At 34.0% G+C, this 23,108-nt stretch overlaps 2 protein-coding genes across 3 annotated transcripts in view; both read left to right on the top strand.

Moving 5' to 3' along the window:
• Positions 1 to 3,527: 3,527 nt before the first annotated feature.
• Positions 3,528 to 5,699, top strand: LOC112757220 (uncharacterized). The gene is made up of 5 exons (XM_025805828.1): positions 3,528 to 3,707; positions 3,819 to 4,112; positions 4,293 to 4,756; positions 4,849 to 4,912; positions 4,998 to 5,699. The coding sequence occupies exons 1-5, from the start codon at positions 3,528 to 3,530 to the stop codon at positions 5,697 to 5,699; spliced, it is 1,704 nt and encodes a 567-aa protein (XP_025661613.1).
• Positions 5,700 to 7,320: 1,621 nt separating this feature from the next.
• LOC140180350 (uncharacterized) overlaps positions 7,321 to 23,108 on the top strand; it is a 133,936-nt gene continuing 118,148 nt past the window's right edge. Inside the window, exons 1-3 of one of the 2 annotated variants that reach the window (XM_072220856.1) lie at positions 7,324 to 7,603; positions 7,689 to 7,796; positions 8,643 to 9,334. In XM_072220856.1, the coding sequence (XP_072076957.1) occupies positions 7,400 to 7,603; positions 7,689 to 7,796; positions 8,643 to 8,681 (351 nt within the window). In that variant the 5' untranslated portion in view covers positions 7,324 to 7,399 and the 3' untranslated portion in view covers positions 8,682 to 9,334. Of the gene's footprint in view, positions 7,604 to 7,688; positions 7,797 to 8,642; positions 9,335 to 23,108 lie in introns of those variants that run through there. The other variant, XM_072220855.1, reaches the window with a different exon arrangement.

A 23,108-nucleotide genomic window follows, 5' to 3' on the forward strand; every position in this document is an offset into this window, starting at 1 on the left:
AGTTCAATCATGTCATTTAAAACTTAACTATATAGGAGATTTTAAGAACTTGGAGGTTAATTACTTGCAATTATCTGACCATTCTTGTCCATGCTTGGCTTTGTGTGTCAGGAACATTCTTGATCACATATTAATTTCTTGTTGCTATTTCATTTGGATTAATTTCTTGACAGCTTGCAGATATGTGTTGCTTTTTGCCATAATTAACACAGTTAAATATTAAAGCCATGTCTCCCTAAGGTCCCCAACTATAACTTTTGTCCACCCCCATCCAATAATTTGAACTCATCTTAAAATCTGATGACAAAACTATCCCTGAAAAATGTGAGGTAGTCAGAGAAGCTCCTTTGCATTGATCCAACCACATAGGCATATAATCACATACAGGGACTTGAACACAAATATTGAAATGACAAAACAAACCCTATGTGGGTAATTGCTAATAGATAATGAAAATTATTTACACTCAGATTTTGAAATGAAATGAAAATGTCATTCTAGATAATGTTATATAATTATTCACCTATGAAATTTATTATGACTTTTTTGCATGTCCTTCATACATATATATTATCCTGAATGGGTTGAATAAGTAATGATAATATGCGATTCTTGATTTGAGAATATTGAATGCTATGGCCATCTCCATGTTGGTACATGCATAGTGCCATTCTTCTAAGGTTCATAGCAATTTCTTTGAAGCGCTTAGACAAAGGAGAATCATGAGCTTCTTTGTTCATCTTCTTCCATATTATGCTTAACATGGATTTTATGCACTCACGTGCATCTGTTTCAGAAGCTTCATTTTCGTTCATCATACATTGAATTGACTTAATGAAGTCACCAATCTCATTCTCACGCTGTCAAGGAAAACAAAACATAGAATTTATTGGCGTAATTTAAAAGAAAATTTTCTAAAACGAATTAAAAAAATTATTTTTTAAAATAAATAAAAATAATCATTCAATTCTATTTCTTTTCATTTTAGGTTAGAGACAAATTGAGTGTGCCAAGTCCAATTTAAAAATAGCTCGGTCCAGCCTCTCGCGATGGGCAGCAGTTCGGGAACTACCAACCCGTGAACCCGATGTGCAAACTAAAGTACAATAGTGTTCGAAAAGTGCATTTGGTTTACTAATAAAACGTGGTGGGTGGGTAATTGCTTTAATTTTGTTTTAATTTCAATAATAATTTGAGATATTTTTAATTATAATTTTTTGTAATGATATTATATTTTACTTCTGCTTTACTGCTGCTATAGTACTTAATTAATTTATTGTTAGATTGTTTAATTAAATGATGAACTGTTATGTCAGAATTCTACAAAAAATGCTTGTATTATATGATCTTCTGAGTTTGGTACTATGTCTATTTACAATTTAAATTCTACACTACTGTAACATGTTTTTAGCCTCAGCTAACTGCTTATTTATACTTAATAGAAGTAGCACTATCTATCAAAAAATGTGCATAACCGAAGTGCTTTCTTTCATTGGAAAATTCCAAACTAAATGATATCATTAGCTTTTTTCATAGATAAATAAAGAATTAAATTAAAATATTTGAAATCATATCACCGTGATGAAAAAATGTTCGATACTCAATAAAGAGACACTCACTTCAGGACTTTCTTTAAACATTATTAAAATTTCTTTTTTTTATTATTTTATGTCAAATTCTTTTAAAGTATTTTGGAGGCTTGGACAACATTGTCTCTTAGTTAATTAGCATTGATATATATTTTAAGGTAGATGGAATAAATTTAAAAGATGGGGAAGATGAGACAGATGAGCTTGATGATGCTACAAATGCTACAATTTAACTTATGAACTGTTCATGTTCCCATAGCAATACCCTAACTCTCTCTCTCTCTTATTGCACAGTAATTAATTGTTAGAAGACTAATTTGTGTGTTTGCTTAGAGATTTTTGGTCCAATCTCTTCAACTTTTTGCTTGGATTTCAGGTTAGTGCAATTTTTGTATTGTAAACTTCATTGAATTCCTGGATATTGTATGATAAAAGAAATATTGCTTATGTTGTGTTGTTGCTTGTGTTGCATTGAAAACATTGATATGGTTAAATATTGATAGGGTGTTGTATGAGAGATGAAATATTACTTGTGTTGGATGATTTATAGGTACTAAAAACATCGAATTCGTAAGATATGTCTTGGCACCATCGAGTGTGGATGTATGATAGGTTGAATCCAACAAGAGAGGGGTATTAAACTTGAGTTTTATGACAAGGTTTAGTAGTTTATAGAAACGATTACTAAGTTAGATGTTGTGAAGTCGGAAGGAAAGTGTAGATGCCCATGCGTTAAGTGTAGATGCACAAACTATAAAGAGCTGAACATTATTAAGATGCATTTGTGGGAAAAGGGGTTTATGCCAAATTATTGGATTTGGACAGAAGATGCAGAGATTGATAACATAAGGATTATTCAGACAGGATTCAATAATTGTGGGAAGGTGGTTCAGGAAGTGGTGCAAATGTGGAAGAATGTGATATGTATGACATTAGCTGGGAAGACAACTCCAGAAGGTATCATGAAATGGTTTTCGATTCTGCTGGTCCAGAGGATCCTCATGTAGAGGCTAAAAACTTTTTTGATCTTCTTGAGGCAGCTCAAAAGCCTTTGTGGGAAGGTTGTGTGCACTCTCAACTATCGATAGCTGTTAGAATGCTATGCATTAAGGCCGAGGGAAACCAATCGCAAGAGTCATTTAAGCAATGGGCGACCTTAATTAGGGAAATTGCTCCTGAGGGTAGTGCCATACCTAGGGATTACTATGAGGCTAAGAAGTTAGTGCAAAAGCTTGGATTGAAGGCAATCAAAATAGATTGTTGCTCAAATAATTGCATATTGTATCGAAAAGACGATGCTGTTCTAACTAGTTGCAAGTTTTGTGAAGCACCTAGATTCAAGCCTATTTCTGATGGTGGTTGTAAGTCCAAGAGAGTTCCTATCAGACGGATGCACTATTTACCCTTAATCCCTAGACTTCGAAGACTTTATGCATCAATGAGTTCAGCTCCGCACATGACGTGGCACATCAAAAACCAACGTGATGATGGCGTGATGACCCATCCGTCACATGGGGAGGCATGGAAAATCTTTGACCATATCCACTCTGATTTTGCTTTGGAGCCTAGAAACATTAGGTTAGGTCTTTGCTCTGATGGCTTTACCCCAAATATCCAATTTAGCAAGCCTTATTCTTGTTGGCCCGTAATTGTTATTCCATACAATCCACCTTTTGGGATGTGTATGAAAGATCCTTATTTGTTCTTGACTTGCTTAATACCTGGTCCTAATAACCCTAAAGCCAACATTGATTTATTCTTGGGACCCCTGATTGACAAATTAAATGAGTTGTAGAATCCTGGTGTTTTGACATATGATATTGTAGAAAAGAAGAATTTTGTCTTAAAGGCGGCATTGATGTGGACTATCAATGATTTTTTGGTTATGGGATGTTGTCTGGGTGGATGACACAAGGAAGATTGTCATGTCCCATTTGCATGGAGGATACCAAGTCTTTTACACTATCACATGGAGGCAAGGCATCATGGTTTGATTGTCATTGGAGGTTTTTGCCAATAGACCACCCTTATAGTCGCAATAAGAATGATTTTCGGAAGAATAAAATAGAAAGTGAAGAGGCTCCTACCAGATTAAGTGGTTTGGAGATTTGGCAAAGGGTTAAATGACTTGGGAAGATATCAGATAATGGAAAGTGGATCAAATCACGAGAGTATGGTATTACTCACAATTGGACTAAGCAAAGTGTGTTTTGGGAGTTATCTTATTAGAAGGATAACCTGGTTCGTCACTGTCTTGATGTAATGCACATAGAGAAGAATGTGCTTGATAACATAATGAATACTATTATGGACACTGATAGAACTAGAGACAATGAAAAGGCTAGGTTAGATCTGGCTGAACTGTGCAAGCGTCCAGATTTACATTTGCGGCATGTCGGTGATAATTGTTGGTCCAAACCTAAGGCAACTTATACTTTAACTTCTGAACAGCAACAAGACGTGTATAAGTGGGTGCAACAACTTAGATTTCCAGATGGTTATGAATCTAACCTTGCTAGATGTGTAAGTCTTTCCCAGGGGAGGTTTATTGGTATGAAGAGCCATGATTGTCACATTTTTATGCATTGCTTGCTTCCAACTGCATTCAGAGAACTACCTACAAATATATGGAAGCCTCTTACCGAGTTAAGCCAGTTTTTCAAAGACTTGTGCTCAACCACCTTCAAAGTTCATGATTTATAGGTTATGGAGCAGAATATTCTCATTATCCTTTGCAAGTTAGAAAGGATATTTCCCCCGGGATTCTTTAATGTGATGGAGCATTTGCCAATTCATCTAGTATATGAGGCACGTGTGTGTGGACCTGTCCAATATAGGTGGATGTATCTGTTTGAAAGGGTGATAGGAGCATTCAAGCGAACAGTGAAAAATAGAGCAAGGGTTGAAGGTTCGATTTGTGAGGCTTTCTTGGCAAAGGAGACTTCAAGTTTTGTTTCTTTCTACTTTGAACCACATATCTTATCAAGGCGAACCCGTGTGGGAAGAAATGATAACGGGGGAGACACAATTAAAGCTTCTTTATCAATATTTAATAGACCTGGTCGCAAGGTTGGAAAAGCTAAAGATCATTGGTTAGACGAACGGGACAAGGCCGCAGCTCATTTGCATATTCTACTCAATGAAAGCAAAGTTATCCCTTTCTATATGTAAGTGCACAAATCTTTTATTAAATAGTTAATTACACTTGTTCTACTAACTTATTCCATAGCTTATCAACTCTAGTCCTACTTTCATCAAGGTTTTGGAAAGAAACTTGTCCTGGAGAAAGCGATGACCGATTTTTCCCTTGGTTTGCATCATATGTAAGTGCATAGATTCGTATCATAGATGCATTACATAGTAATCATATATCTTTTATTAAATAGTTTGATGCATGTTTTTAACTAGGTTCAAAATCAATGCAACGAAATTGTTGATCCCGGTTTGCAATCACTTTCTTGGGTTCCTTCAAACAAAGCAACAAGTTATCCAATTTATAAAGTAAATGGATATACATTTCATACTCTTGCAAGAACAAAAGGAAAGAAAATCGATAACACCGGTGTGTATGTCAAAGGTGATGCAGGTAATGGGGAAAGTGATTGGTTTGGATTATTAGAAGATATACTCGAGCTTGAATACACTGGTGATGACTCTAATCGAGTTGTTTTGTTCAAATGTCAATGGTATGATCCAAGTCATCCAAATGGAACACGTATTCATAATGACTACAAAATAACTAAAGTCAACCATAGCAAAAGATATCGCCACTATGATCCTTTCATTGTCGCCCAAAAAGCTAAACAAGTTTACTTCTTACCTTATCCTGGAAATTACAAGTCTATGTGGCATATTGTTGTAAACACTAAACCAAGAGGTCGAATTGAAACCAATCATGTACATGTAGATGAGGATGAGGATGAGAATAATGTAGCTTATCAAGTGGATGAGAGCAATCCTTCTAGGATTTCAGACACTGAGCCTCCTATTAGTCTTAAGTCTCCATTTGGAGAGGACCGCATTGTCGAATTGTCCATCGGCTCTAGTTCTGGAGCTAATAAAAATGAATATGATGATGTTGCAGACTTTGATGATGATATCGATTTTTAATAGGGTAACATTCTTTTCTATCTTTCTCTCTAAATCTAAATATATAGTAAAGAGTGCAGGTAGCTGAAACATAAAAGCTGCAGGTTGAGTAAGGAAATAGCTTTACATATTTTATAATCTATTATACTACTGAATCAGTTAATAGTAAAAAGGGTAATTAAAATAAATTATTAGGTTTTATTATTGTAGAATTTGCAGTGATGCAAAGTTAGTAGGTAGTCTTTTTATTTTTTTATTTTTTATTTTTTGAATAATGGGTGGTTTAAATTGTTTACATTACAGAATGCTATATGGTAGTGGCTATAAGATTAACTTAGGCATTCAAAAGTTAGACATTATTAACCAATTTAAGTTAGATATTAAATATATTTCTGCTCACAAATCTGAGGCTACTTTACTGTTGCTACTTTACTTAATTGTTGCTGATTTGCACTGAACAATGTTATATATAACATAATTTAGCTTGTGTTGATGGAATTGTTAGTGCAGCAGTTGATGGAATGCATGCTGGTTTCATCTTTAATATTATTTTAGCTTGTGTTGTTTTAATTTTGTCTTTAATATATATCTAGATCATGGCTCCTCGGGGTCAAGGGTAAAGGTGTCAAGGGTCATAGAGGTTCTCGAACCACCACCGCAGCCACTATTACCACCACCTCCACCTCTTCTGGGACTTCAGTTGTGCCAGATTTTCAGTCAGGACCACTTACCCAGCAACTGTATTTGATGGTGCCTAATCCAGGCTACACTGGTCTTCCTCCACTAACTTGGCCTACTCCAGGATGTATGGGCCCTCTACCACCCCCTCTTCCAATTTCGATTCCTTCTCTGTCTCACAATTCCAGCATATTAGTTGATTCAGAGACACTTGGAAGCTCTAGTACATCTCCTCCATCAGAGACTGCATCGGTTCCTAATGTTGTCATAAAACAAATATTGGTTCCAGATGGAAAAACAAGGTAAAATTTGATTGCTTGAATTAGAGAAATAATTGCTTTTTTTTAGTTTCCTAACTTGTCAATTCTTTATGAAATTATCAGTTGGTTATCTTTCCCTCCTGGTTCACAAAAGATTACAGAGATCATCAAGAAACGGTATGATAAACCATCTAAAAAGTTTGGGGATGTCCCTCTTCTGACAAAGAAGCTTTGGTTTAAGGAGTGGAAGGTAAAAATAACATATATATCAATGATCATATATGATTTATGTATATATTTGTCATCTATACTATAATTCTATCCTTTCTTTTTTGCTAATGTGCTGATTAATGTCCTGCAAGAAAAATATCATGAGAATATATGTTTCACTTAGCTTTATAAATGTCCTGTATATAAATTGCTAAGTTTTGTTTACCTATTTCAATCAGTTTTGAATAATCATAATAATCATGTTAATATACCATAATTCATGATATATAGTTATATAGCTAAAATAGGAATATACAGGATCCAAAAAGAGGTAACAATGAATCATGAACTGGAGAAAAATGGGAGCAAACATGAAGTAGGTTAACATCCAGGGTCTTAATTACGATAGAGAGCTCTTGTATCCAAAAAGAGCTTAATACTGGGTTATTTTCTTGTCTTATCTTATATTATAGTATCATTTTTTATGTGCAGAGCCATTTTTTTATTGATGATGATGATGAGGAGTTTTTTTGGAGGGCTTTCAAATATAGGACAAGTAAGCGATTTAGCCAAATGATGTCGGATATCCGTGAGGGTGTGGATACAACCCACGAATGGCTAATTCCTGCTTACAAAAAGGTGTTGGAAAAGTACTGGAAAACGGATGAGAAATGGAAAAATATAAGAAAAAAAGCGAGGGAGAATCGAGCGTCACTCTTAGGTGGTTCTGTCCATTGTGGTGGTTCTATTCCACTGAGCTCAACTATAGAGAGGATGGTAACATAATTTAAATGGCTTTAGATCTTATTTAATAGACATTTATTTATATAAAATTTTTTTATTTTGTGTTTATGTGAAACAGAAGAAGCAGTTGGACCGTACACCAACTCATGAGGAAGTCTTCAAGGAAACCCACACACTTAAAAGTGACAAGTCTAAATGGGTGGACAAATGCTCTCAAGACACTCATGTGAGATATAGTATAAATATTAAGTAGATAGATTTTTCACTACTACTATTTAGTTTCTTCTTTGTTACTTATTATTAGTAGTAGTAGTAATAGTGTTTTTTAACTTTGTTTTTTTAACAGAATTACATCCAAAAACCAGAGTTATAGTACCTTTGTTTTTTAACATTTCAAGCAAAATGAGACTCTAATTTCTTCCAAATCTGAGCAAAATAACATGTGTTTTAATTTACATATCTGAAAAAGATGGATTCACTGTTCCTTTTGCTGCATTTTCAGTGAGATGTTGGAGTAATTCATGACCTTTATTTTGTTGGTTTAGCGAAGCAAAATCTTGTGTCATTGATGCCATTTTGGCTTGACTTTGATTAATAATTATACTAATTCATTTTTTTCAAATAATTGTTTATTTTGAACAAAATAGTATATTAGAAATTGAACAATGTGGAACTATGCATGAATACAAGAATATTGAATTGGCTCACCTAATTATAGATTATATATATATATATATATATATATATATATATATATATATATATATATATATTATAGATTCTAATCAATGAGTATTTGATATGTTAATGAATTGAGTTTTTGTGTGGCAAACAAATGCTGTTAATAATGCATGCCACCTAATTGGGATATTCTCTGTTTGATGTCTTGATTTATGTCATTTATTCTTCTACTTTAGTTAATTGTTCCTTTCGCCAATTGTTCCTGTTGCTTCTTGTGAGAATATTATTTTGTATTTTGTAATGAGAATCATGAATATTTTAGAGCTTATTCTATTTGAATTATTGGGAAAGGATGAAAATTTGTTGGTATTTTGTAATCATTGTGCAACAGGAGAAGTTTATAAAAAAGTTAGCAGAAGTTCAGGCCTAACATGTCGAAGCTCAAGCACAAGGAATGGAGCTACCACCAATTGATGAAGACTTGATTTGGGAGGAAGTGTGTGGTGGGCAAAAGAAGAATTGAGTTTATGGAAAAGGAGCATTCTTTTATAGATTTATTAAGTCTAGAACCACTTCTGCCAACTCTGTATTTGGAAGAGCATCTACAAATCAAAATTTTGTTCCTGATTTGCGAGAACAGATTCATAATCTCAATGAAGAGCTTTTTCAACATGTTACTCAACAGACAGATGAGCATATTAGTAAGTTGTTAGATACACGCTTGGCTCCTTTGGAAAAGACTCAAAAGAAGTTAGAAAAGTTAGAATAGGCAATTGGAAAGGCTAAGAAGGAAAAGCTGAAACGGAAGAGATGGAATGAGGCTTATGTTAGCTATTACAAGAAGGTTAGAGCGTCAAGTAGTTCCACTACTGCTCCACTGCCACCGCCACCGCCGCCACCTTCAATCTCTTCGGATGAAGACTATGATGATGATGGGGATGAAGATGACACTGAGGACTATAGTTGATAAATTTAGTATGGTTAAACAATATACTGAGGATTATAGTTGATAATACACTTTGTTTATGTCTTGAATTATATTGACTTGCTTGTTTATAATACTTTTCTTTTAGCTTTATAATATGATGAAGTTGTTTATTTTTTGTAATATTATAAATATTTGAATACTAATTAGATAAAAAATTGTAATTATTAAATTTATATTATTTTGTATAAAACAGGTTTATTTTACAATGAAAAAATCTAAAAAAAATTCCATTTTATCTTACCGACAGATTTACAGACGGATTTTCTATCTGTATTCAGAGTTTGGAATGGTATTCCAAGGCTCAAATTACCGACAGAAAATCTGTCGAAAAATTCGTCTGTAATTACCGACAAAAAATCTGTCGAAAAATTCGTAGTAATTACCGATGGAAAATCCATCTGAAAATCCGTCGGAAAGTTCGTCGTCTTCAGGAAATGGGTGGAGAATTTACAGAGGAAAAATCCGTCGGTAACTGGTAAAAATCCGTCGATAAATAATTTCCGACGAAGCTTTTACAGAAGGACAAAATCCGTCGGTAACCGAAAATCCGTCTGTAATATAGACCAAATCTGTTTGTAAATCTGTCTTTATTAAGCCATTTTCTAGTAGTGAAAGGCCGGCAAAAAGATAGATACATCGCAGCTTTGTTTATGATTTGATGGGAAAAAGAAGTAGCTTGCTCTTAAATTGGGAAATATTTATGTATGTGATATTCAACTCTAACAAAATGGGATAGGTAACTCTTTATGTCTAACAAATAGGGACAGCAATTCCTATGTGTGTGTTTATTGTTATCAGATATGAGAAGCTTTTTTGTCCAATAAAAAAGCCGCAGTAGTTTACCAGAAGTGTGCCTTTTATAGTTGCATTGCCTGACTAATTTTAAGCCAAGTCAGAACTCAGACTGAAAGAAAGAACTGCCATTTTCATTAGTGGTGCTTTATCTGACCCGTACTTAAACCATGCATTAATATCAATTAAGTGAACCTGATTACTTATGGTTTTTGGGAAGTTGTTGTATATATATATATATATATATATATACACACTTCTCAATCTCTTTATTAAATATAAGTACTAAGTTGAAATAACCAAACCGGGTTAGTACTACTATAACTAAACTTGAACAGTTGTTTAATAATGAAATTTTTTTCTGCAACTATTATTGTTACCTAACTCATAATATTTGGATATGGAAAAAAACTGGAAAGTATAACCCCAAGTAATTATGCCCTGTGTAACATACCATTTATGTAGTTTATATAAGGTTAGCGTCTCTTTCTTAATATGATAAATAGCCATATACATTCTACTATATTGGAGTTATACATATAATTGACCGTGGTTATTAGCTTCTTTTCTTCATTCAAGCAAAGCAAATTTTAGAATGGCTAGTCCACCTTCCAAACCTCAGACATTATTGCCAGACGACCTCATATTGGAGATTTTTTCTAGAGCCGATGTCAATACGGTTGGTTGTAGCAGAACCCTGTGCAGCTATTGGAACTAGGAGATAGAGACCGAGGAGTTTGTCTTCAAGCATCTGCATGTTGCTAAGAAGAGGCCAGCTTCCATTTATGTTCACTTTGGTATCAAGGGACGAAGATCATTGAGGAAGTGGGTTTCTAGATTTAATGTGGATATCGGGGAGAATGAACGCCTGTGCATCCCATTCTTGAGGAACTCTCAGGGCCAATTCGAAGTGATCAGTACTGATAATGGCTGCATGGCCATTAGGTATTCATGCATTAGTCACCCAAGTAATCTCATCGTGTGGAATCCTAATACTGATCAGGTAACACAAATTCCGAATCCTACGCAACATCATTGTTGTATTTGTACCTCCACTTATGCAATCCTGTACTTTACTGATTCGGTTGGGTATGTGTGGATAAACATTTATAAGAAGAAAATTTTTGACTCACAATCATGGTTGACTTCATACTCATCAATGACTGGCCGTTGGGATAGTAGTTTCTCCTGCCCTCCATATGTTCAGGGTCTTGATTCTAGGTATGTTGTTAACCATGGCATCGTTTATTGGTTTAATTGGAACAATCATGCACAAATAAGCCCACGGTGTATTGTTCACTTTTCAATTTTTACCAATAAGTTTGGATTCATTTTGATCCCTGTGGAAGCTAGAGCTATGATTCAGCGGCTTTTAATCTGTGAAGGTTGTTTGTATTATGCTGCTGTTCATGCTAAATAAGACAGTTATAGGTGGCTCATCTGGAAAATTGAAGAAAGCAATCAAGGCTACTCTTGGGATTTGTCGTCTCAGATTCGGGGTCATGGATCAATAGAATCACCAGAGTATTTGACTCATGATTATTTGATAATAGTTAAAGATACTTCTTAACCAACTAGAGGAACTCAGTTCACCATCACCAAGTTAGATTTAATAACAGTTAAATCACTGAATGTGAATTTCAACACCATTGTCCCAGTTTAGTATATATACATGGTCTAACAATTATTGTATGTTATTCTAAAGTCTCTATGGGAAACTATATATCATTATTTATATGTATTGCCTAACTGATATAGCATATATGCTGAAATTAGCTTCAAAAAGTGGGATCCATTTGTATCAGCAATGTTATAGTTTACATCCTTAATGTTTTCTTTAAGTTTGTCATTTTCTATTATTTCTGTGATATTGTAATCTAATTAAGTGCCTTTTTTTTATATACTATGAAGTACTGTAATAAGTAAGTTGTAAAAGAAACTAACCTATTTACTTAGTTGTATAAATTTATTGGGTTAACAGATATCTTAACTTGGCTAGCATTTTTATTGCCAACTTAATGTTAATTTTCTTGCTTAATATAGCTATGTTTTCTCATATGGAAGTCTCTTTATTAATGAATAAAGCTCAACACAAATCTAACATTTTATTGGCTATTGCAATTTATATGTTTCACAAACTTACTTTCAAAGTATTTATTTAGAACACTTTCTAATCAGATTGATAATCGAGAATATAGGTATATAATTCCTATACATTCTATTGCTTTGACATTTTATATGTCTTGAGAGTTCTTGAATCATGGTTTGGAAGTTTATGGTGAACATTGTAATACCCGGTCTAACCGAAATTTAGTAAATAATAAGTTAAATAGGAGCGAATATGGTTGGAAGATTTGACAATTGGAATTTGATAATTTAAATATGATATTTGGATTCATTGAATTTTTCCGAGTCGGAAAATATAGTTTTCTGCGTAAAAGTGCGCAGTGGAATTTTGACCGGCAGTACCGGCTGAGATCTGTCTGGTACTACAACTGAGGAAATTGATTATGGGTAAATAAGATTAAGAAATGAGGAATTATAATTAAGGAAGGTAGAAATATTTAAAGTGCGATTTAGAGCGCTAATCTTAAAGGTTTTGGCCCAAAATTGGGCCAATGGGCAAAAATAAGTGAACCGTGCCTAAGTGGGCCCAAGTCCCAACATATATAAACATTAGTTGTGAGCATTTCAGCTCATTTTACCCTAAAAAGAAGGGTTGGGGCGCTGATTTGAGAAGAGAGAAGAGAAGAGAGAAAACCTAACTCTCTTTGATCTTCAAACCACCATAACTTGAGCTACGGAGCTCCGATTGACGAGCCGTTTGCAGCCACGCGTTGCTCTTCTCATCCTCTACAATTCTATCTAAGTTTGGTGGTGATTATTTCATTCATCTCTGCCCAGTTTTCGAAATTCCCCACTGTTACACGTTTTTGGGTAGTTAGTGTTGAAATCTTGTGATTTTGGGTGTTTAGGGATACTCCAACATGGATTCTAAGTGGGTTCTATCCCTACTTCATATGGGCTGAGGTAAGAAGTGCTCAAACCCTTGTGATTTGTCATTTTTATGAGCCCTAGGTTGATGTATGTATGTGACATTGGTTATGTTAGTGTATTTGGTGATGTTGGTGCACAATTGGGAGATGGGTATTGCTTGAGGAGCTTTGGTAAGGCTTGGAGCTAAGGTTGTGAAGAATTCCAAAGAAGAGGCTCAATTGGTTTAGCTACAAGAGGTACGGTTTAAGTTTCATTTAAGTACCGTGTGTTGTGATGAGAATTCCTAGGCTAGATGCCCCTAGGATTAAGTTTGGATTATGTAAATGGTTGGTGCTAATATGCATAGTTGATATGTAATGTGAATTAATGATTGGGTTGAGAATTGTGTGACCTTGTATGCTTGGTGTATTGAGAATTTGATGTACTGGGTAATGAGTATTGATTTGTGGTTTATGCATTTAAATTGTGAAAATTGGGCCGGAGGCCGTGAATTTTGGGCCGGAGGCCGGAAAGAGGTAAGAAAGGTAAGTCGATGTGTGCATTGTATGATGGCACAAGTGATTGGATGAATTTCAGATAATGAATATATGAATGATTAGGTTGGTTATTGAATAATAAGGTTTGAGAAGTTGAAGTATGGAATTTGGTAATTTTGGGTGAAATTATGTAGACGAGGTATGTTTGGTTCGGTTGAGATATATTATGTGATCATATATGTGATTATGATTATTGATGCCTTGATGGTATGATGATGCATTAGAGATATGTATGTTGTGATATATGCTTGGGGAATGATTAAGGTTGATTTGTGGGTGAAATCACGTGATAGTGAGTATGATATTGATTACGTATAATGATGGTTGATTGGAAATGGTATTATTGGAAATTGGGATGAGGAAGGATGTATGACATGATATTGTGTTTGTCCTTTAGCCATTTGATTGAGAAGTGTTAAAATGGTTAGATGTGGTTTTGGGAATTTTTGGTAAAGTGTCAATGTGTGAGTTGAGGATGGCTTGATGTGGATTTTGGTGCATTTTGATTGATTTCAAAAAGGGTTGAAATTGGCATATTTTGGTTGATTTTGAAAAGAGTTGAAAATGGCTTGTTTTGAAAATGGCACCTAGTGGTTTTGTATGAAAATATGGTTTTTGGGTATACTTTGACGGGACATAACTTGGACTACGGATCTCTGTTTTATGCCAAATCTGTTTAGAAATGAAATTGGATCCGGGATGTCCATGCCGTTTGAAGAACGGGTGAAAAATGATTTAAAATGAGAAAGTTATGTCCGTCGGAAGATTGGGGGTTGAATCTGTAAATTCTGCAGCTTTTAACTTAGAAAATTTTTAGCAGAATGACCCTCCACGCGTAGGCGCACTTGGCGCGTACGCGTCGTTCTTCAAGAAGGCACTATCCACGTGTGCGCGTGGTGTGTGCGGGCGCGTCGATGCGCTGCACCAAATGCCCAGCTATTTTCCCAAGAGTTGTGCCAGAGTTGTGCCAGAGTTGTGCCAGTTTTGTGCCTGGGGCGCAAGAGCACCCACGCGTACGCGTGGCTGACGCTTGCGCGTCGTTTGGCTATTTTTCAACCCGCGCGTCCGCGCGTATGACACTTGCGCGTCGATGATTTTTGTGGCCATCCACGCGTGCGCGTGGAGTGCGCATACGCGTGGCCCTATTTTCATGCCAAAGTTGATTTTTGAGTTTTAAAAGCCAAATCTCATACTTCTAAGCCTCCGATCTCACCTCTTATGTATTAAATCATTCTGATATGCCTAGCAATGAGCTAGGGGATGTCGTAACTTGCGAGTGAAGCAAGGGGAAAAGTTATGATCAATGATGATCAAAGATGATTATATGAGATATGGAGGATGACGGTGGAAGTACCGTGTATGCCATGACCCGGAGGGCTATATTTATTGATAAATGGCCCGTTCTTGATTGGACCATAAGCCGGATGGCTGAGTTATTGCCGGGTTACGGCAAAGCCATTATTGTTTATGGCTGAGCATAAATGCATATATGATTAATGAATGAATATGTTAAATGGATAATAATGAAAAAATATTGAAATATGATGTGCAACCCCGGGTAGTAGGCAGTGGCGTTGTCCACTTGCTCCGGGTATGAGACGGGAAAGGAGGATTATGATAAACGAGTTTAATCGTGGGGTTTTGAATAAATGTGTATTTTTGATACCTGGGTAGTAGCAAGGGTCGTGGTTGGTCCCGCTTGCTCCGGGTCATTGTCTGAGGATTGATAATAATGAAGGGTGATTATGAATAAATGTTTATTTGTGATACTTCGGTAGTAGCAAGGGTTGTGGTTCGTCCCACTTGCTCCAAGTTAATGTTTGAGATTTGGTAACAATGAATGTTGATAATATGAATTGAGATTGAATGAATATATGTTTGAGATGCCTGGGTAGTAGCAAGGGTTGTGGTTCGTCCCACTTGCTCCGGGCCAATGCTTGAGATACCTGGGTAGTAGCAAGGGTTGTGGTTCGTCCCACTTGCTCCAGGTCAGAGATTGCGACGCCTGGGTAGTAGCGGCAGTAATGGTGAATCCACTCGCTCCAGGTTGAGCTTTTAGACACCCGCCTGGGTAGTAGCCGCAGTAGTGATTATTTCACTGGCTCTGGGTTGAGCGGGCAGTAGCAAGGGGGTTGTAGCTCAAACCTACTTGCTCCGCAAGGGGTGTTTCTGTCCAATGGTTAGCTACCAGGACATGTCGGGTTGGCTATATAACCGACAGATGATATCATCAGCCATAGGGCAGGCATTCATCATTTGCATATGTTTGAATTGTTTGGGTTTGCCATTTGTCTTGGATTTCTACATCATATATGCCATGTTACCTGACTATATGCTACTTGTTCTACTTGTATCATGTTTGTGTATTACTTGCCTGTATTGCTTGTGTTTGTACAACTGAGAGGCCCCTCATGCTGGTGTCGGTGGGTGTGAGGGCTGTTCTTGATGGGATGAATTGATGATGCGATTGCATGATGATGTATTGATATAGAACTGCTGAGGCAGAACAACTGGTGATGGTTTTGCTTATGATTCTGAGTCTGATTCGTGGAAGAGTCAGCGAGTTGGAAAACATGTGAAACATGAATTGAATTTAGCACTCCCTTATGACAGTTGCCTATTCATGGATTAGCGAGAACCTAGGATGAATAATTGGTGAAGAAGTTTAGGATGCTTAGTGAGTTTTTGTTGCAGTACATTGAATTTATTTGGCACTTTTACCGTACTGGGAACCCATGGGCCCGGGGTTCTCATTCCGTATATATCTCTTGTTTTTCAGATACAGGTCCAGGTGCTCAGAAGTGAGTTGTGGGTCGTCTGAGAGACGGCGAAGATCTTTATTTCCTCTACTTTGTGTTTTGATTAGAATCTCTCCAGCTTTGTTTTGGAAAGTTTATATTATGTATTGAACTCTTTGAATTTGCCTATAGAGGCTCTCATGTTTCCTTCGGGAGAGATTAGGATATACTGTTGTCAACTAATTTCATAATGTACTCTAGCCGACCTAAACTTCGCGGGTCGCGACTAGTAGCTATTTACTTATGTTATATATATCTATCTGTTATCTATCTCTTAATCTCCTCTACGCCTTGTCCGTATATCGTTTTCGGCTTCACGGTTTATCTTTTGTTGACGAAACGTGAGAGATACGTCTTCGCGATTTTATTTCTACTCTTTTCAGGCTTCTCGATTAATACTCCTTTCGAAATTACCTATATTTATTTATTAAAAATCCACCTGAGAGTCGTACCACCGTAATATCATTGACTTATGACTCGAGCATAAGGATTTGAATATTAGGGTGTTACAAACATGTTTGTAAGCGCATCTCCATGCTTATTAATAACATATCACTTAGTCTTTTGAGTGTCTAATATAGTTAAATCTAATTACCTATGAAAAGATCAGTGTAAAGAAAACTTTTGACTATAAAAAAATCCAATGAGAAGCATTGTAACAATTAGAATTGAATCTATAAAAGTATAGAATATGCATATATATTTACAGCGCCAAAAAAAAGATGCCCTGCAAGGGATTTTCTTACACACTTACTTTAATATTACGAGAGCTTATATAAAGGTAGTGTCTACTATGATATTAAGAAATTTTGCACACATAATAAGTTCATGCATATTATAAAAGACAATGGAAAATTGTCAATAAATTTAACAGCATATGTATGACCAAAAATGTTTAAGTTGTTATTAACATGATAATTGAGAAAAAAATACACAATTATTACAGTTTGGACATATTAATAAAATACAGTTGATAAAATATTTCTTTAGAGCTATGCTATAGTAACCTTCAAATTGAGGTCATATCATCTTAGGCAATCAATTATGTACTCCACCTAATCAATATTATTTTATTTATTTAAAAAGATGTTGTGTAATTAATATCTCTTAATATTAATGTCAAGTTCTCTATTTCCTGTCAATTTGAAGATAAAGTTATATTGTTATAGTAAATTCCATACAAATAAGACAAGATTATTTTCCCCTACTAAGTTAAATATTAACTATTCCAAATATCTTAGTTCGAAATAGTCTCACCTTGGGAAAGACTTATTGAACAATAGAACCAAACAAACCTTAGTTAAAGAGATGAGATAAAGTATTTAGAAAATGATTTCTTTTCTATCTTCTGCAAAACTAATTAATGAGTGGTTTCATATCAACATGAGAGACTTTATCTCTTTCAATGTGTGTCAGTGGTTTGAAGTTTATTGAAGTAAACCAAATAATCAATGAAAATTGCATTAGGGATTTTCCCAATTTAGTAATGGACGAGCCTATTGTAATATTGTAGTCATATAAATGAATAAAGAAAGTTTGTCTATTTACTAGAAAAACAAAGTTAAAATGTAGTATATATCTGCAGCAGCAGAGGATATAAGTAGAATTAAGTCGAGGAACACACATGCAATGCTTTAACTTATATAGTCATTTTCACAACTTAATTGCATTTCAAAAAATAATTTGAGGTAAAAACAATCTCCAACATTGACATGTCTTCACCAAATAGCACCAAGCATTCTCTTTTTCATTAATTAATTGGTAACATTAAACTGAAAATCAAGGAATATTTTTTTTCTATTTCTTGACAGCATTTTTTTTTCATATTTAGTTTATTCAAAGGCACTAGGCGGGTGACCTTAATATTCTTCTCCTACAAGTGATACATACATCATTCTATAAATACCAAGGTTCTGAAATCAGACCAGACCAGTCGGTTCAACTGGATTAACCGAAAATCGGTCACCTGGCTGATCCGGATGAATTCCAGAACCGTCCTGCAAAAAACCGACAAAAAACTCGGTCAAACCGGTAGTTAACCTGAACGACTAGAGCGGTCAATTTTTTAAAGGTACCCTAAACGGCGTCCTAAACGGCATCGTTTTGAGACACGAAAAAAAAAGAAACCCGCATAGATGGCCTGACACAGTAACCCAACCCAACCCTTTATGTAAACTGAAGACCCAGTCCCCTCATTCACCAGCCACCACACCTCAACCCTAATTTCACTTCCAATCTTCATCCAACAACAAAGGCCGCCGTCCTTCCCGGTCAACCACAATCGACGCTGTCACCAGACAAAAGCACCTCCAACGGGCGGATGGAAGGAAGCTGGTCTGGTCTGGTCTAGTCGTGGATTGCAGTTGTAGCAGCGGCATCGTCGTTTGAACTCTAAAGCTGGTCTGGTCATCTGGTCGGTGTCTTCTGCTCGTCTGGTCGGCAGAAGCTGTTCTGTCAACGTCACGGAAGCTTCTTTGTTCTGCGGCCATGACCTAGACGCCTTCTCTGCTCTCTGCCGCGGTGAGTTTGTATTGGTTTTCAACCAAATTTTTTTTATTTTGTTAATGAATTATATGAATTGATGCAGAGTTTTTTATTTGGTTCATTATATATATTGATGTAGAGTTCTGTTTCTGTATTTAATAGCTACTGTAATTATTTAGTTACTTTTGGTTAATTATATGGATTGATGCAGAGTTCTGCTTCTTTATTTGGTCAATTTTGGATTATTTGGTAAATTAATTAATCATAGCTGCTGTAATTATTTGGTTAATTATATTATACAGAGCTCTGCTTCTGTATGTATTATCTAATTCTCTGAATTTTGCTGTAATTCACTAATTTCAGTAATTTGTAATGGCTCGCCTGCTGTATGTAAATTCAATTTCGATTCCTGAATTTTGCTGTAAATGACTAATTATTATAATGGCTGCCATATATATAGAATGTATATTTGTTTAATATTGTTTCTTTGGGTGGTAGAACATCTTGTTATTGTTATTTATGTTCCTTTTGATTTTCTTTGGTTATAAATTTTGATATTTGAAGTTGTTTATGAAGTTTTAGTGATAAATTATGGATAATTTATTATGTGAAATTGTCAAATTTTGAATTTTATTATTTTAAAAATTGTTGAATTTAAATATATAAAATTATATATTGAATTTTTTTATAACTTTACTTTATATTTAATTAAACCGGTTCAACTACAGTTCAACCCTGGTTGAACCATTGAACCAATCACTCAACCGATTCGATGACCGGTCCGGTTCTCCCAACCTTGATAAATACTATATCAGAACTTAAATAAGTCTTCACATTTAAATTAAAACACTCAAATAAGTCTTCTACTGACCCTTCTTCCCGCCTCTACAACAAGCCAGTATTTCATTACCAAAAATACCACCATGAGTGATGTTTTTCGTAAACAGGTTAACATTCCAGATCTTCCGATGGAGATTATGCTGAAAATTTTTTATCTGTGTGATGTTTCTACCATTCTCAATACTCAAGCAACATGCAGGTTTCGGAGAAAAAACCTCAGCTCATATACTTTTTTAGAAGAGATTGCAAGAAGGTGTAAGAGCAAGAGTTGTTCCCTCTTTGCTCACTTTGGCTACTCTTTTGATTGGACAAAGTTACTAGACTGGGTCATGAATATGAGTGCCTTAACTGGTGAGACTTCTCCACTTTACTTCCCATTCCTGTTAACTACTAAAGGTTGGTTCCAGATAGTTGGAGTTGAAAATGGCATTGTTTGTATACGCTACTCTTCTATAGGTAACAAACGCTACTTGCTCACTTGGAATCCCATTTCTCGTTACTCTAAAATAATTTCTAACCCTAATAAATATTACTGTGAAGGTTGTGCTTTTCTTTAGTCTTTTTCGTACTATCCAAACACGCCTGACTATGCTCTACTGCATGTGTACATGGAAAATCCAGATAGTTCTACATGTGTTTTAACCATGTACATAAGTTTTAGAAGAAACTAGAATGTTAGAGTTTCATGCCCAGAGAATGCACATAGTTTCTTTCAATATTATCACTTACTCCTTTGATCAGATTTCACTTCCAGAAGAAGGACTTCAACGTTCCCATACTCTTTTAGTCTGAAGTGGGCACCTATGTGTTGCTGCTAATATTGGTGATGATTACTCATATAACTCAGTCATTTGGCAACTTAACCAAAATAGTTCTAGCTTTAACTGGACTAAACTATTTTCCTACAGTGGTATTGGGCCGTCTTACATACCTTCTATCATTGTTGATGATGATATTATTCAAATTAAGGAAAGACATCTAGAAATTATGACAATGTAGTCAAACTATGGACACTACACAAATTCTACCCAGGATTATTCCCTGTGTGATATGCAAGTTTGGTTCTTTAATGATAGTATTTTGTTAGGTGTATGCATTTGGTGTCATTTTAATTGTTTTTTCCTTCTTTTTAGCTTTGTAATGGAATGTGAGTCTGTTGTTGCTATGTCATGTTGTACGTGTGAGATGTTTTAGACATTTCTACTTATGTATTTTACGTTTATGTTTTTGCTCTTGAGTAAGCATGTTCGTATAGTCATCGTGTGATGTTTGTCAGCACAATTAAGTGATCAACATGTGAGATAACTGAGCTCAAAGCTTTCATAACAAGTGATAATATTATTTTTCAAACTTTTAACTGAGAAAAAAGGAGTTACCTACTAGAAATAAGCCAAATTCATAATAAATACTGTGGCATTAAGAAAGAAGCAAGCATTATATAATCTTATAAAAAAACTTTTATTTCTATTCATCGAAATAACAAATTAAGGAGTGAGATAAGAAATATTATGCATGAAATTATCATTATACAAATAAAATATTATTATGAAATTGACATCCTAAACTACTATAAACAGTAAAAATTAATAAAGATTATAAAATTATTATTATGAAATTAATAATTTAAAAACACATGCATGAAAAAAATTAATAAAGATTATACGATAAAAATAAAACGGCTACTAAATATTTGTGATTCAATTAGGTTGAGTACTAGCAAGTTATAACTACCATAAGTGTTATGAATCTTTATTTTAACAATTTAATATTTTTTTGCCAAATTCTTTATTAAACTAAACCCTTTTATACTAAATATTAGAAATCTAACAAAATATCTTTTTTTGCTTTTAAATTCAATATTACTTAATGAACCTTTTCAGAAATATTATAAATAATACATGAAAATTAAAAGATATTTAATAATTTCCTTTGTAAGGTAAAATTTATTTTGTACTCAACCATTTATATGCCTCATATGAGCAAGTATAGAAAATAAGCTACATGTTAAAATTTTTTAGTATAAAATATTAATTTCAACATCTTTGGTAATTATCAAAGTTTTGTGAAAATTTTCTTTACCATTGTAATAAAAGAAGAATTTAACTAAATTCAAGATAAATAAGGCTTGGTAGGATATCAGAGAAAATTATTCTCTTTTCATATAAATCAAGTATTAATTAATCAACTTTTTAAAAATATTATAAACTATATATGAAAACTATTAGGAAGTTAATAATTCTCCTTTTCAAGTGAAAATTAATTTGTACTCAATTTTTAATGCTTTATAAGAGAAAATGCAAAAATAATAAGAAATGTCACTATTTTAAACTTTTTTTTAAAACAAAATTTAAGGGAGTATTTGGTTAATTAAATAAATTAACTAGCTATGACAGCTTACAATTTAAAGTAGAAACAGAGTTAATGCATTGTGATTAACTAATGACTACTTTAGAATAAAATACAAATGGTTGATAGGATTATAAACTTCAAAACTTTTGGTATACTAATGAAGTAAAAAAGATAAAAAAAACATAATAAGTCATGATATGTGTAGTTTAATTAATAAAAGCTTTCATTACTATCATAATAAAACATTGATTAAGTGATTTAAACAAAAGAAATCCTTAATATAGTATAAGATATAAAATTTATTTAACTTAAAAAAATTACAAATAATAAAATTCAAAACTCTGAAAACATCATACACTATTAGGGTATATACAAATATCATGCATCTTCCGATAATTAATCTATTGTTTGATAACAAAAAAGAATTTCGGAAATACCTACACAAAACTATATAAAAATGATACAAAAAATAAAATTGTTACTAAATATTTATTGTACACTATTAAGGTTTATATAAATATGATCAATATTTCGATAATTAATTTGTTGTTTGATAACAAAAAAGCTTTTCGTAAATACTTACACAAAAACTATATAAAAATGATACAAAAAATAAAATTATTACTAAATATATTATTAAATAACTATTGTTTAATTTATTGTCAATCTTTATTTAAAATGTTTAATATTTTTTAGTTGTGAAGTTACCTTTCTATATATATATATATATATATATATATATATATATATATACTTCCGCTAACTTAGTTTGAAATAGTAGAAGATTTAGTTCAGGACAACTAAACAAATTTTATATAAGGAAAGAGATAAAGTAACTAAATTTTCATCTTTTTCTATTTCCTTTGCAAAACTGAATTAGGCTAATTAATGAGTGATTGTATTGGGTATTACCCACTAAGACCTATATAGCCCATGACATCATGTTTTCACAAAACGGTGACCTTATCTACTCGGAGAACAATCACCTCACCGTCTGGATATCTTTAAATGCAACTTTTATTAAAAATAATTTTCTAACAGCTATACGATTTTCATATATGACTTACTTACAT

Source organism: Arachis hypogaea, chromosome 16, assembly GCF_003086295.3.
Source record: "Arachis hypogaea cultivar Tifrunner chromosome 16, arahy.Tifrunner.gnm2.J5K5, whole genome shotgun sequence".
Lineage (NCBI taxonomy): Eukaryota > Viridiplantae > Streptophyta > Magnoliopsida > Fabales > Fabaceae > Arachis > Arachis hypogaea.

What these genes read in the sequence shown, in the direction of transcription:
- LOC112757220 (XM_025805828.1), top strand. Translation starts at nt 3,528, where the DNA reads ATGGAGGATACCAAGTCTTTTACACTATCACATGGAGGCAAGGCATCA. An exon ending in GTTTGGAGATTTGGCAAAGG is followed by an intron (nt 3,708 to 3,818) that starts GTTAAATGACTT and finishes TTATCTTATTAG; the next exon opens with AAGGATAACCTGGTTCGTCA. An exon ending in AATCTAACCTTGCTAGATGT is followed by an intron (nt 4,113 to 4,292) that starts GTAAGTCTTTCC and finishes CATGATTTATAG; the next exon opens with GTTATGGAGCAGAATATTCT.